Source organism: Amblyomma maculatum, chromosome 6 (assembly GCF_055883805.1).
Source record: "Amblyomma maculatum isolate TAMU_Amacu chromosome 6, ASM5588380v1, whole genome shotgun sequence".
In the NCBI taxonomy this organism is placed as follows: domain Eukaryota; kingdom Metazoa; phylum Arthropoda; class Arachnida; order Ixodida; family Ixodidae; genus Amblyomma; species Amblyomma maculatum.
The window spans coordinates 67,512,503-67,528,326 of NC_139349.1; the positions used below are offsets into that span (position 1 = coordinate 67,512,503).

The 15,824-nt window shown below is 47.3% G+C and overlaps 2 protein-coding genes across 2 annotated transcripts in view; one reads left to right on the forward strand and one right to left on the reverse strand.

The window, feature by feature from the left end:
* Nucleotides 1-425: 425 nt before the first annotated feature.
* LOC146185940 (carboxypeptidase inhibitor-like) lies at nt 426-8,086 on the reverse strand. Its single transcript, XM_084606863.1, has 3 exons — nt 7,831-8,086; nt 1,427-1,543; nt 426-663 (listed from the first exon to the last, which is right to left on the reverse strand). The coding sequence occupies exons 1-3, from the start codon at nt 7,877-7,879 to the stop codon at nt 542-544; spliced, it is 288 nt and encodes a 95-aa protein (XP_084462989.1). The 5' UTR covers nt 7,880-8,086; the 3' UTR covers nt 426-541.
* A 4,149-nt stretch (nt 8,087-12,235) lies between these two features.
* The window catches only part of LOC146185941 (putative phosphatidate phosphatase), a 29,634-nt gene continuing 26,045 nt past the window's right edge, over nt 12,236-15,824 (forward strand). Inside the window, exons 1-2 of the mRNA XM_084606862.1 lie at nt 12,236-12,442; nt 13,930-14,081. Of these exons, the coding sequence (XP_084462988.1) occupies nt 12,382-12,442; nt 13,930-14,081 (213 nt within the window). The 5' untranslated portion in view covers nt 12,236-12,381. The remainder of the gene's footprint in view (nt 12,443-13,929; nt 14,082-15,824) is intronic.

A 15,824-nucleotide genomic window follows, 5' to 3' on the forward strand; every position in this document is an offset into this window, starting at 1 on the left:
ATGTTCGAGTTCGTCAAGCTTGAAAGAACACACAACTCTAAATTAAGTAAATGCATAGCTAGCGTGACTGCGATGTCTCCAGCTCTGGGCATTGCAAAACTACGTTTCCTTGGAGGTGTCCGCAGAAATATGGTTTCACCCGATGCCGAAGGAATGACATCGGTGTGTCTGAATGAAAGAAAAAGGGTATTACCAGAAAACGAACAGCCTTATTTACACCCCTACAAAAGGCTGAATAGGACAGCTAGTTCCCTGAAGAAGTGTAGTCTTTAGGGCTAAACAGCTATTTATGATCACTACCAGTGAGTAGCGAAAGACGAGAAATAAACAACAATTTGGTCCATAGCATGGACCTTGAAATATACCTTATCTTACCTTCAAATTTAGAACTGCTCAGGTCGAGTGGAAAACAACCGAGGCACCGGTATACGACTCAATTTTTATTAACGTCCATGCCTTATTCGCGACAGTTGGAGAGGAAGCAGCGATGACGTCAGCATGATGTTTTGGTCTTCGCAGCCTGGTCAGTGAAAGAGCAGAGCTAGACCCACACACAGCACTTCTGGCCCTTGGGGCAAGAGCCACTTTCACTTTCAAGTTCCTTACAGGACCGGTCCAGTGGGTTGCACTCGCCACCCTTGCTCTTGCAGCCAGTCAGCTTTGCTATACCGCACAAAAGAAGAGAACAGAATAAATCATAGCGACAGAACGTGTTGATATCATGGTCACAGCGACTGCAATAGACATTTGCGAGAGACAGGGGCCGAAATTCTGCATGTCCGGTGATGCTGAACGCAATGCATGACATTCCTCATTTTCATTGTCAGCTATACTTGGAAGAAAGAAAAATGCCCGAAAAACACCGACGCTGGTGATAATACGAGGATTCTATTTTCCTTTGCACTACGCATACTGTACTATATAGGAGCAGCAAAACCAAAACATGGTACAGGTTATAATTTAAGAATGGAGCGGAAAACACCTAGAAAAAAATACGCCGACAAGTGGTGTTCACCATATATAGATTATAATGTATAACGTCCCAAAACGACTCAAATTATGAGGGACGTCGTAGTGAGGTCTTCAGAAGTGTCAACCGCTTGGGATTCCTTATAACGTGTACCGACATCGCACCGTACACGGGAGAGCCCACAGACGACTCTCATACTCAACACCATCGGTCGCAGTAGAAAGCATGTTTGTGAACCTTAAAAGTAGAAAGCGTTCAAAAGCGTTCTTTGACATTTTCAAAGAGCCCCGCCTCGTGGTCTAGGTTACTCCGGAGCTGTCCACTATACAGCAGCTTTCGTAGCCCATCTGCCGCTTGGAGACTTGAATCACATAATTTGTACTTTGTTCCCTATACCGACTAGATCAGAATCCCCGCGATGCGAAGAAAGGCACACATAACGAGAAATGCACTTACAGAAGTCGCAGCATACAGTAGAGCAGCCTCCGTAGTTCACTCGGGCCTCCTTAGGACACTGGGACTCCGGCAGGCAGCCGTAGCCATTGGAAACGCAGTCGTTCGCATTGCTGCAGGCTAGTTGCAAATGTGAAAATGGGAAGAACTCAGGGTCAACAAGCTCCGACTCGTTGCATGAATATGCGTCCATGGCACTATAAGGTAAAGTGGTTTACGTAGTATACGATTAGTGCGCTAGTAATTGAGGGTGGGGGCACATTGAAAAGAACCTATAATAAAGAGGACAGAAAGACGACGAAGACAAGACAGGGTTATTACATTTGCCCTGTTATCCGCAATACACATTATAAAGTGACGAATCTTGTCATAAAGAAGGGTGAAAAGATGCCTTCAGATCGGTGTTGTGCACTGATTTATCCCTGCCAATGTTTTCACATCCACCTTTTGTAACCGCAAGCATGAGCAGTAACCAAGCCAGTTACGGTTATCTGTTGATTATTTTATAGCACAGTGAAAAATCTGCGAGACCTTTTTTATTTTACATCAGGGCATTTGCGAATATAGGTTTAGCTTTTTCTTCAGGGGTGACTTGGGTCGTTTCGCTCGCAGCTTTCAGTACAGTTAGGAGGAAACCTTAACGATCTCCAGTCAACTCCGAAGGAGGAGCCAAGCCTACTCCCAAACGTCGAGCCTTAAAATAGAAATGTTTTGGCTGCAGATTCCTCGCACCTGTATTATAGAAACCCAAACAGACAGACGATTCTGTCGAAATATTCCGTTGATTATTTAGATGATTACGCAATTGGTTAAGCCGGCAAGTGGTGGTCACTGAAAGCGATTGCAGTCTTGACGCAAAGCTTGCCCAGTCATTCATGATCGTTGGCTGCCGCAGCCCATCCGGAAGATGACGTACTGATGACGTCAGCGATGACATATTGAGAGTTCAATGCGGCATGACACCATCAGTGGCCTTTAAGCGAGCTGGACTGGGATTGGTGGATCCGAACATTAAATTTCCAGAACATCTCTCCGTCTCCTTCGCCCTTCCAGTTTCTCTTGGTCCTCTATGGATCTGTTAGAAATGCGAAATCAGCTATACGAGAAGGAAACTAGTGCCCTAGACCCGGCGTATCTGGTGACTAGTGCATCTTCACTGAACAAGCGTTAATAAAAGGAAAGTGAAGTGCAAAGTGCGAAATTGTTTATAAAAATTCGAAGGCTTTTCTTTAAATGCCAAATGACCTCACGGCATTTTTTTTTTTAAGGACACCGATTTAAAATGAGACAAAAAAAGGGACGGGAAGCAATCGCATACACGCGAAAAGAGAAAATGAAACACCGGCGAAGGGCATTGTATTAGTTGCACTTACTGGAAAAAGATGATGGAACTAAAACGCTCAAACGGGCATAGCAGTAGGACAACATAACGTTTATTACCGTGAGAAACTTGTTTCCAGGAACGCGTTTAAGTCGCCAGAATTAACTTTCGCTCTTCCTTTTTTTTTTTTTTTTTTAAGTTCTGCGATCCCCCATACACAAGCAAAATGCCCTTCAGCTGAACGCAACACGACGCTGTAATCTCGAGCCACAGTGGTGTTAGCGCAATCGGAAATCAGAAGCCTCGTCAGACGCGAGTGTACAGCGACGATAAGGTAGCAAGCTCACTCACTATACAGCTCTCATTTTCTGCAGGCAGCATGTCGGTGCAGTCACATCTGTCACGCTTGATCGCTCCCTTTCGCAAATCAGGATGTTCTTGCTGTGCGACGACACTCACGAGCGACACACTGTATGCGAATGGTAGATATGCGGCGCGACCGGGAAAGTACTGTATAAAAAAAATGATAAGCAGATAGGTTTAGTCTTGATTTGTCGCGCATATAACTCATTGCTGGGAGCCTGAAGCAACTATCAGTTCTACACCATGAAATGTCTCTACTTTCTCTTAACGAACTGTCACTCGCTTTTGACAAGCGCTGTACATTTTAGAGTATTTCAAAGGATAAACAGCATTAATGCGGACGTGATGCACCATAGCATTTTTACGTCCTTGCATGCTCAGTGTGTTGGCTTAATTAGCAACCGGCGACTGTGCTAAGAAGACACGGTGTGCAGCGTTGGACGAGTTTTCCCCTGCTAATAGTAAGCCGTTGGAAACCAGCGCTGGTAGATTAGCGCACACAGAATTTCATGAACTTGCAGCCGAAGAAAAGAAAGGAGTTAAAGAATGTAAAGAAACGCGACCTTCTGTTGCAGAACGCAGCGTGGCTGGGCATATCAGTTGTTGACGACACCCATGCTTTACGACATACAACTTTAAAATTAAAACGAACGAAATATTTTGGTTTTTCTCTGCTACTATTTTGCTCGATCTGCCTACCAATATTAGTGAGGTGAAGACCGATAAACACACAGCTTGCTTCGCACTTAGGGGGAACGCGGGAGAGCGTAGCCGCGCTCTTCCAACCGCAGTGCGGCCTCCACGGTTGCACTGGCAGAGAACGTGGCTGACGACGCGAACCACAATTTCCTTTGCTTACACCCTTGTCCCCTGTTCTCGTGTTCCCTTTAAGCGCGGAACAACCTGTTCACGAGGTCAAAATTTCAGAGACGATGAATGAGATTCATTCGGCATAAGCGTTAGTTTTCTACAATGCTGCTACGATTATGTTGTTGTATTCTACGTAAAGAAATGATGGATATATGCTCTTTTCTGAATCATTTATTATGCAGTAGCACACTTTCTTTTAGGTGACAGGCCATTTAGGAAGTCGTGTAGCCATCGACATTTCTTTCAGTTGTTTTCGATTGCACTGGGGTAAACATATGGTCAACAAATTCGACCCTCCCAAGAGGCGTCTCGTGATTTTTCAAGGCTTCGAGGCTTCACACGGGAAGTGTGTGTGTGTGTGTGTGTGTGTGTGTGTGTGTGTGTGTGTGTGTGTGTGTGTGTGTGTGTGTGTGTGTGTGTGTGTGTGTGTGTGTGTGTGTGTGTGTGTGTGTGTGTGTGTGTGTGTGTGTGTGTGTGTGTGTGTGTGTGTGTGTGTGTGTGTGTGTGTGTGTGTGTGTGTGTGTGTGTGTGTGTGTGTGTGTGTGTGTGTGTGTGTGTGTGTTGGGGGGGGGGGGGTGTTAGAGGTCCAGTGTTCGACTGTCATCTCATTCATACACGTAAGAAAGAAGCTGCCGAGTTGCCAACTCCTTCCAACTCGACCGTGCCATCCGGTCACATGACGTCGTACAATCCGCCGACCAAGTCACACGTCTGGCGACTTACATGAGCGCAGGAGAAATGAGTGCCAGCGCACTATTCCACCTCTGACCTATCATTGCCCGGTCCATGACATCTGCCAACTACCACGTGACAAAGGCGTGTTCCTCATCTTCCGAGGCTGCGATACTTCACACAAGAAGTGCAAAGGTCTCTGTGCTTGAGAACTGCCATCTGCCAGGGGCATATGCTCATGCTGATGCCTCCAGACAAATTTTGCCAACATTGGGTTACTAAAGCTCTACCATCGAAAGACTACCAGAGGTATGGTCGTTATTTTTCAAGCTATGAGGCTTGAAATGGTTAACGTCGACGCTGAAGAGGCGGACTGACAATTGTTAGAGCGTAAGCTCTACTACACGGGCTACAACTTCGGATTTCGTCTCTGATTTCGCCTAAAATTTTATGTACCGCTTGGTGCTTCTGATGCAACGGTTGGGAGGGTGAAAGCTGGGGTTGTCAACACCGGCAGTGGCTAAGCAGGCTCACTTAAGGAGCATTTTTCTTTTTTTGTTCGCAGCGCCCTTGCGTAAACGCCGAAGAGCACAGCCACCACATGCTGGGGGCTTGCCGTTCTCCGAGATTAACTACATTTCGGCACCTTAAAACCGCGGCTATCGAAGTGGGCGGCGCAGCATCATACGATGCTGGGACCTTACTACAATCCTTCTTTCTTGACTTCAATCGCTCAGCGCGGCTTCTTACATTGATTAAAGTATTCATTGCTAATCAGGAAGGAAAAAATCTCCACTAAAGCAATTTCGAAGACTGACCATCGGCAATGTGCTTCAAGAAGTGTTTCGGCATCTTGTGTAGCAGTATCCCATTGCTAGCATGGGAAAAACCCCAATTTTATTCTGCAAGGCGTTGCAGTGAAGCAACGCCGTACCGGTTGTACCTATGTTTAGCTGGTGCCTCACGCTCCGTTGTAAACAGAGCTGTGCGCGAGCAAGCAACCACGCAGGCACGCACGAGGAAAAAGTTAGACGACGGGCGGCGGCTGGAAAGCCACATGTCAGTTATATTTGACTTCTTGTTTTACACGTGTTCACGCAAAGACCATAGAGAAATACAGCTGAGGTGACGGCAGAAAGCGGGTCACACGGTCGGGCCCCTCAGAGAAAGGACGAAGGCGGCTGCCGATTTGGCTGCGAAGGCAAACGGGGCTGCCGCAGATGAACGCGCGCTCCTCCGGATTGCGTAACACAGGTTCGCGTTGAGCTCTTTTCTTGGAAAGGACGGGCCTCCAAACGCAAGGCTCGCGAAGTTGTTTTCCACGACTAGCTACTAGTTTGTAGCACGTCGGAAATGTTTTGCTACGCGCCTTGTATGCGCTGTTCGTTTACTATTAATGGGCCCACTATTAATGGGCATTGGTATAGTGTTTTTTCACTCTCCCTGCTGCCGGTGTTAAAGCTTTCAATCCTGCCTATTCCGGCGAACGTGGCAATGGTGTAGGCGATTTTTTTTACCGTCAAATTATAGATCACGAGTGACTAGGCAAGTAACCACCACGTTTTTTTTTTTTTTTACCTCTATGGTATGCATGCTAACATTTCACGACATTCCTGAATTGTATGAGGATTTGTTTTTCGAGAAACGAGAAAGAAAAAGTAAACGACAAACCGGAAATATGAAATGTGCACGACTTTGATGCGTTCCCCCGCGTAGATTTTTATTTGTTCTGCGCGAGAGCTAACCTGCCTGCCACTAGTCAACCGAACAGTGCATCCGCTAGAATATTTTTTGGCCCTTCTTGAAATTCAGACCAATACAGCTGTTTCCTGCTCGTAAGGCTTTATTGGCTTCAGTTTTCTTTTTTGCTTTTTTTTTTCCTGTTACTGTGACGTGCTTCCTCCAAAATATCTTTCACTTAACAATTCGACAATGCTGTATTCCGCCCACAACTCATGCGCATGCAGTTATCATACCCGTTATCATCCACACTGCACTGTCATACACCCACTGAAGCTCTCCAAGTTTCTATGCAGTTCATCCGCCAAGCTTGGAAGCCAAAGTTCGGATTCAATGCTGTGTGATGCCTGCCTGCAGTAGTGAGGCTATGGGCTTGATCCCTCGAATCCATTTATGTGCATTCGTGCTGCTTGCGTAAGCCATGAAAAGGAAAAGCTGTAGTGAAGCGCATTAAGTTCAGCAGTGAGACATACAATATCGTTATCACGATTCCCATATCCTGCCCAGCATTGCGCGTGCGCCCCATATCTGATGACCATGATCTGCCTGCATTGGACCGGCTATGGCACAAAGAAAGTTGAAAAGCAAGACATGTGGTAGCGGATGAAGTCGTCTTGCGGATAGGCCTGTTGGGATTGTTCACTCCCGCGCCACACGGGCTACTTCAGTAACCTTGGCGTGTTACGCAGCACTTGCTGAAGTCTGTGCTAGGCTAACCTGATCAAGTCTCAAACAAAAACTACGCAGCAATTTTTAAGTGCTGTAATCGACAATCATAGACGAGGCGTGCTGCTTTGCGCAGGGCTAAGAGTGCGTGTAAATTCGTATTTGAGAAGATACGGCTGCTGAATTCGAAAATGTGGCCCGCCTAGCGCATGGACACTAAAGCCATCACGGCAAATGAAGCGTTACAGATATACTCATCCTTACCGATGAAAAAAACTAGGCACACGTCTGGAATATGTTTAAAAGCTACCAGACAAGGCTATACACCGCAGCTGCGCTTTTTAGGTACGAACACAAACAGCTTTGCTGCGGAACACGAGACACGTGGGACCAATCGTGCAGCTTCCGATTACTCTGCGAATACCCCGAAACCACATGTTCCTCGTGAATCGAAGGTAGAACGAGGAGAAAATGGCTATACACTATAAAAGAGAACCGAACAAGGATTGAAAGGAAGCCTCAGTTCTCAAGACAAGCCAACATTTCGTCAAGAGAACTTGTCTTCGTTCCTCGTTAACTGTGACTGACGTGGCCGTGGTAACCGTGGGCAACTGCGGGCGCCCTGATGCTAGGGGGCACTAGCGCAACAGGGATGGAAGTACGCAAGTTAAAAAATAAGAAAGGGAATTATGATAGGGCTTGAGCCTCTGCTCGATGCCACTACAGGTTGGCTGTTCATTCTGACAGCACGGAGACAGATACATACGCAACTTACCTAGAACCAGGAGAAAGCAGAGGACGACGAGGGGAGTTGTGGACACCATGGCGGATGAGGTCCTCCTGCTGGCTTGCTTGCTACGTGCTTGCTTCGAGCGGCTCGTCTGATGCCGGTCACGTTCGCGCGGCGCGTTTTTATTCCCCTTGCTTCACGGGACGTATTACCGCTGAAGGGCTACCACGTGCTCTCGGCGTCTGAGGCGAGAGAAAGTTGTTTTGTTTCCGCACGTGGCGGGGCACACTTGGAAAGGAAAGAACGACGCCTCGGCGGCCTCCGTGGGTCTCTTCTTCCTCCCCCACCACCGACACACTCTTCCCCGCCTCTTCCGGCGCTGCGGCAGCTGCCTTCGTGATGTAAGCGTGCCCTTCAATGCAGCGGATTCGAGAGCTGGGTTGCCAGCAGGGAAAGCAAGTGAACCGTGAAGCGCGCGGCCGTCTAGAAATGAATGATGCGCTTATGCGCTTTCATATTGGGAGAGCGAGGCTTCACGTGTTCGAGCAAATGAGCGAATCCTATAGGCAGTGTATACGGCCTCCAGATTAACTGGCGCTGGTGGCAACCGGCGAAACCCTGTGCACACTGCTATTTACCCTGCCTGCCAGCTCTACGTGTAGACTGCCAGGAAAGGCGAGGGAAGCTATTTATACGACATTATTTTTTGTCAGTTTAACCAGGTCGTCGAGGTGTAGCGGAGACGGAAATGTGTACGGGCTACAGCGTGTACTGTTCGAGATAGTGAGGATGCTGCCCGCTTGTATGATCGAGGGTGTATTTACAGAATAGAGGCCATGACCAGCGGAAGTTTGTACGACCGTATTTCGGTTGGGGACAACACCATCATGTTGCAGAAGCGTGTTCCTAACGTGTCACATTGTTCCGACGAAGAAAGGTGTCTACGAGAGACTGGCAAAGCTTCACGGTGCTCGATGTTACAGTGACGTTGCCCCATTTATGCGTCCTTCGAGCGACCATTGTAAATATGGAGCGTCCGCGATCACATGACCGTAACCCGACGCGCCTAGCACTAGCTTCCTCGTCAACATCTTGTGCGTGGGAACGCGATGGTGTGTTACTGAACGTTCTGAAGTCCCATGCAAAGAAAGCATGCACAAAAGATGGGATGACGCGGCGTCCTTGAGCAGCAGCAGCTGCAGCGGTTATGGTAAAATTTTGAGACTCCCAGGAGGTAATCTTGATAAATCCCTTGCTCACAGGACAGAGCATTGAGCCATTGTAGCTCATTATTACACGCAGTTGTTCCAGAGCATCGGACGAAGGGTCGAGTTAAAACGACCTGAAAAATTAGATTGTTTCTGCGCGACAGCGCATTATGTCGGACTGGTTGCGTGACATTGCACAAACTTTATAACTGGCTTCGAGCTCGTCTAATGTCGGCTGTGTTAGCAGCTTCAGTTCGCTGCGCCACCGCATCTATACGCGCAAAGACGAAGGTGCTTAGCACGAGCTTATCAGGACAAATCAGGCGGCCGGCTGGAGCAACAGCCATCATCCTCTTTCTTCTCCGTGGGCTCATCGCCTTCGCCCATGGTCCGGCTTCCGCGACAATAAATATGGAGCTTTCAGTTTTCTTCTATGTAGGGAATAAAACTTTTGCTAGTTACGTTGCTATCATGGTTGCTGCGGTTTACTGGCGGATTGCGCATAGGCAATGATTTTCCAAAAAAAATCTTTCTTAAAGCAGCGCTGACAAGTGTATTCAGGCACGGAAGGATTATGATGTGGGCTTATAAAATTTCAGTCCGGTTTCATGTTTCTTGGCTGTGAAGACAGAAACTTTCCAGCCGATATGCGTGAGTTGACTGATCACGTAGGCGGTCTTCACCGCAGCATTCTCATATTCAACTTATATAGTACCATCAAAATCGATCCAACGGAAGAAGGATAGAGTGCGAGCGCAATCGGCTAGAGTCGTACGTTATCAAGGCTGGAAACCAAAATAGGGATCGCTGTATTTTGACATTGCTTGCGAAAAATGAACACATATCGAAATAACTGGCTCGCGTGCTGAAAAAAAAAAAAAAAAAGGTCACTCGTTAAAGGAAACATTGGCTTTGACAAATGCACATCCTTTGCACCTTCACAGCAGCCGTAGCTTGAGCTGTGTCGGAAGAGTCGGAACAGCTCATGTGGGATTGTCTGCTATTTGACTTTAACATATACTTTTCAGCAGCCGTAACACAACGCCTTAGCTTTCAGAGGTATTGGCGCGATTGAATCCACTACGAGAAATGGGTCCCGAAAATTCAGCTTGGGACGTATCCGTCTCATTATTATGCGGCTCGCTATCGCAAGACTCACGTGTTGGATTACGATGTTCTGAATGCGGCAAAAGGCGAGAGTGGCAGCCAAACATTTTGTGAGGCGAGGGTGGCAGTCAAACATGTTGTGAGTTTGCCATACGCTTTCAAGTTCACGGTAGAACCATCAGACTTCGCCTCCACAGCATTAGCAGGGCGGTCGAGTTGGCCAAATGGGCTACCCGCACACTGTCGAATGCCAGCTAGCAACGGCGAGTGACGACAGCCTGTTCGCGCTTTTCCGGTGCTGCAAGGTATCCATATTCGATCGCGTGCTCACCAGTGACAAAATATATGCCCTGTATAAGAGTCCCATGCCTGCTTACGTTGTCTGTCACAATGGGATCATGTACTTCGCACAGAGATACCTTCCCTGCGCTCCCGCAAGAGCTCCATTTCTGGTGGCCACTGCTCGAGCTGCGACTGCGGTGGGATATTCGACACATGTGTATTAATCGTGCTGAATGTTCCGTATCGCACCCTAAGCTTTTTTTTTTTTTTTAGAACACAACGCAATACTTCCTGTACTGTGCTCGGCTTGCTAATTTGATACGAATAGGGAATATAATTTCTTGCTTATCGTGAATAATGACAGCAGAAATGGTCACAAAGATAGGGCACAAGAAAGTGGGAGTATTGTCTGAACCTACATTACCACAGGCAGCAAATAAGAAAGGAGTGCTCGAACTATTTTTTCTTTACAGTTTGATGAGGTAGTGATGCTTTTGTCTTAGTGTGTCATAGTTCGGAACTCCCGTCATCCCCCGATGGCCCATGGTAGTGTTTTACAATACAAACGAGCATTTAGCGCGCTCGAGAATGCATCGTGGTTAGGGCGAATTGGTTTATCGTGAAAGAAATACAGTGCTTTGAAGATGGCTACACACAGGATATATTTATAGGGTATCGCATAATCGTAAAATATCGGACAGCGAGCAGAAGTACGATTTTCATCACCCGATAAACTAGCAAAACAGTGTATGAAGTCTGATTCGTTTGCTCTGAAGAAAAAGGAATGGAGCACGAAAAGACACCTGTGCAGAGTGCAGAAGGCGTTGTGTGCTTCCTGCCATTGCCCCAAAGTAAGTTGTACATAGGACAGGCCGGGGGGAGCCTAAATGAAAGGCTCAGAGACATAAAAATGTTGACAACAAGAAGGGTAGCCTTGGCGAGCTCGCTCTAGAATGCAAGCCAGATGAATGACATCCCATTTTCAAAGACTGCAAACTCATCAACAAAAATAAGGAACAGCTAACACGTGAGATTGTACAAGCCAGAAAAATATAAGCTGAAAGATGAATTCATCAGTATCACTCTCAAAGAAGGAGATAGCGTTCCCAAAAGATGGCAACAGAAGTGTGATACGGTGGCGTGCTTCGCTATAGCAAGCTGGAATCATGTTTGTCAATGCTCCTACAGTGTATAAAAAAGCCTGTACTTGCACTGAATAAAACTGAGTTGATTTGGTTTGGCTTGTGGGGTTTAACGTCCCAAAGCGACTAAGGCTATGGGAGACGCCGTAGTGGATGACTTCGGAAATTTCGACCGCCTGGGATTCTTTAACGTGCACTGATATCGAGCAGCACGCGGAGGCCACTCCGTTTCGCCTCCATCGAAACGCAGCCGCCGAGGCCGGGAAAAACAGTTGAAAGCTTGTGCGCGTCTGTCTTTTGTTCTTGTCTTCAAAGCACTGTTTTCTATCGAGAATGTACTTTACACGGTCATGTGAACAGGGCGCGCTTGTTCCATCATGGGCCTCGATGGGTGATACGCTCTCCTGTAGAGATAGGGCTGCGCCACTGCTATCATTGCTACTTCTTTAGAACTTGAGGAAGGGCGAAAATTTGCACTTTTTCCCACCACAACCTTTTCCCTCCGAGATGCCGTTGTTTTAGCACACGCATGTTGTCCGGCCGGTTCCGCGCAACGAGCCAGCACACACGGCGACGCTACTCTTATCGCGTGAGCGAGAGTGACAGATATCTGCGACGCTGCCCGCCCTCTCCGTTTCGATGGGAGACGCGAAAACTGGACGCAATAATCGATATCGCTTCTCTGCGGCGGTGTGCCTTTATCAGCGCACGTCGTCATTGCCGCCGCCGGGAGTTCCTTTTTGAGAGATATGGAGGCCGAGTGCGTGCCAAACGTTGAGAAGCGCGTGTTTTGCGTCGCCGCGCGAGCGTGCATACAACTGTGAGCCCTACAACAAGAACTGCGAAAACTGAGGGATATGGCGTGGCAGGACAACTTGGCCACTGTTCTGGCGTCTCACCTGGCTGCTGTCACTATGGGTAGGTATGCCGTCCATGCATGGCACTGCCTGGCGACAACAAAGTGTACTTTAATAACGTGCGTTGTTAGGCGAACGGCTTTACCAGACTCGCACAGGAAAACCGAGTCCACTCACCGCGTCTGAAAAGTGGACAAATGAAGAAGTACGTTTCTTTGGCCAGTTGGCCCATTAAGCTTACACGGGCAAATAGCGCGGACAGAGTAAGAAACCATCAACAAAGCTGGACAGCACAGGAGTTTTCTTTGTCGACCCTGATTTTCTATTATCCCTTGTCTCGGGTTCTTTACGTACATAACAAAAATGCAGAAGGTTCGATCCACCGTTTCGTTGAAAGTGAAATCCCAACACGTTACGGTGTTTACACGATTCTAACATGCTCTATAGGCTCAGTTACTGCTCACTCATTATAATTATGGAATTCTTTTGCCGCTTCGTTTTCGTCGCGGGGCTTAACCAAGCTATAGGATGTATACGCATTTCTTTGTGCGCGTTCTTCACAGCGCAGTGTGAACTCTGTTGATAAATGAAATGACTATCCCAATTATGTCAGTGATGCTGGGTTGAAGAAAAGCTACTTCGGGAATCACGGCCCAGCCCTTAAACCTCGCTTGGGCTCCACGGATGCTTCTTGACAAGAACTAAGTATAGAGCGTTTTCTATGTCTATATAAGACAACTTCGTAATGTATGGTTCTGAATGTATGAAGTATAGCGTAAAAACCTAAAGCCTCACCTACAACATATCTGCGCCGGACATGTCCCAGACTGGCAGCCCTTTTGAATAATCTCTGCAGGCATCCTTCTTGATGCAACTTCCTGCTACTGCCGACACATGTTCTAGCGATAGAAATGTATAATGCTCTGCCGCTAAGATCAACCAGTCGTCAGTGTGAGACAATACCTTATCAAGGGCACCCTATCGAACGGACGATATTATAAGTATAACCACCTGCTAGACCTGCTGCTTGTGCTACTGCTTTTTCTAGTATCATCGTTATGAGCACTACGACTGCTTTTGTTACTGTTTTTACTACTAATATTGATAATAATGATGAAGGATTAAATATTAAGTGTAGCAGGCATGTGGGCCTGCGGGTAGAACGTCTTATAATTAGTACCATGTACAAGAGACATAGCAAGAAGTCGACACTTTATGCCGTGCAATAAACTTGGCGAAAGTTGTCATAAATATTACTGCTATATGCCCTTCATCCACACGCGCGCTGGAATAGCGTAAAATATCATACACATTCCTGCTGCGCCGAACGCAAAACATGACTCAAATGCTGTCACCACACAAGCGCTGTGAGTGTTTGTGTTGCGCGAGTGTCCGGGGTCGCGTTTTGGTTTCGCCGGCTTAAGTTAGCTATGGATGACCGAACAGCTGGCATGAGTAGGATAATATATCGTGTTCGCGCATATAACATACTACTCGAAGGCGGTCAGAGCTTTGGCATCGCTGATGGCCGCGGTGATCGTGTTGCAGTGTGCGTACCCTCACTGGTGGTGCAGGCCACTGTGACCCCGTACAACCAGGGTTTCGCCTGCGGTGACCTGTCTCTGGCGCACCCGGCCCGTCGCTCCCAGATATCACCTTCGACACTCTACGCTGTCTGTTTCTCGGTTCCCGTTGTGCTGGTGAGCGACTGAAGGTGACCGTTAACGACCAGCACTGGATAACCTCTTTTTCACAGCGACAAGATAATGAAGAGGGACTGAAATCTGTATCGTTTTGGGATTCGCGGGCGCCAGACCGACAATTCTCTGGGCCCAATTCCTGAGGCGCATTTTTTCGAATGTCTCTTGTCCAATAACGTTGGAGTAGTGTCTCTGACTCAGGATCCTAGTGTCCCTGAAGGTTCGGTGCATACCTCAACCTCACATCTCAAAAGAGCAACCTTCGTCGGGAGTTCTTGTCAAAACAACATGTGGTCTCCGCATGTCACACATCCGGGTACCGATTTTCCGTCATCCTTGCGCCGAAACGGGATCATCCGGATACTGAACAACATTTAACGAGACAAGTTGCCCGTTCCCCAAGCCCTCATAAAGGACCGGCATTTGTTTCAGAGTGTCAATCCGCATCCCCGAGGCTGCCCTCGGCACCCCAAAGTTTAAGAGTAAGAATAGGATTTTTTTCTAAAGCATATATGGACACATATTTACCTCCTCTGAACTCTGAATTTGAACAAAATTGGTGTCCAACCTAATCTGAATATGACCAGTTCAGCTGGGAAATCCAAATTTAGGTGGACCACGTCCAAAATTTTGCCCTCTGGACATCCGAAATTTGACCTCGCCCGATTTTTTTTATTATTATTTATTTATACGGCAAGCCTTTTGACGGCTCATACAGGAGTGGGTAAAAATGTCACAATTTCACAGACACAATTTGACGAACATTGGTGTCCGACCTAATCTGAATGCGGCCAATACTGTGGTGACCTCAGAATTTAGGCGGACCGCTCCCATGTTCGGCCCTCTGAACCTCCTAAATTTGACTTCAACCGAATTTGACCCAAACTGGTGTCCAACCTAATTGGAGTATTAACAATTGAGTGGAAACTTCCAAATTAAGTTGCTTCCCAAAATTCGTCCCTCTGGACAGCAAAATATAGCTTCATCTGAAATTGACCACAATTCGTATCTAACCTAGTACGACTAACCCAGCGGTGACTGCTCAATTTAGGTATCCACCGCCATATTTATTTACTTGGCGCCTAAAGCCTGAAGTCGTCCGAATTTGACCAGAAAATTTTAATTTGAGTATGGCCAACTCATTGGTGCCTTCCAAATTTAGATGCCCCCCCCCCCCCCCCCCCCCCCAAAAAAAAAAAAAAAAATTGGCATGCTTATTCATTCTCTCTGCGCGGGAGCAGTGGAGACTGATTAAAGCAGTGGTAGCACTGGTAGGAAGCGTCTTGCAGAAAGCGATTGCTTTGCGAGTTCTACTCCACGGCGGACGACTTCTCGCCCCTGTCGGCAACGCCATGATCATGCGGCGGGAAGGCGAAAAGGGCGCCACGGAGCCTCTAACCATTTCATTCTTACATTTATTCTCGATTACGGGTGAGGCAGTAATTTCTGTCACTGCGATAATAGCTACCATCTGAAACTGGCGGCTCTAACAACAAACAAATAATACTACACCTCTTATAAGTGGTTTAAGAGCTCCAATATTTCTGTGCAGGATTTGTCTCTACGAAAAAAAAAAAAAACACCGACAAAGTCTCCTACAAAACGCCATTTTTTCTGCTTCAAAACCTGTAGTGGCTACTATGAATTGCAACATATTCTGCCGCAGCAGCTGCTACAAGAAGCCAATTGTCAGTTCCGTCACTGGAGAAGTGGAGGCAGCTAGCTTATGCACGCGTCACTTCA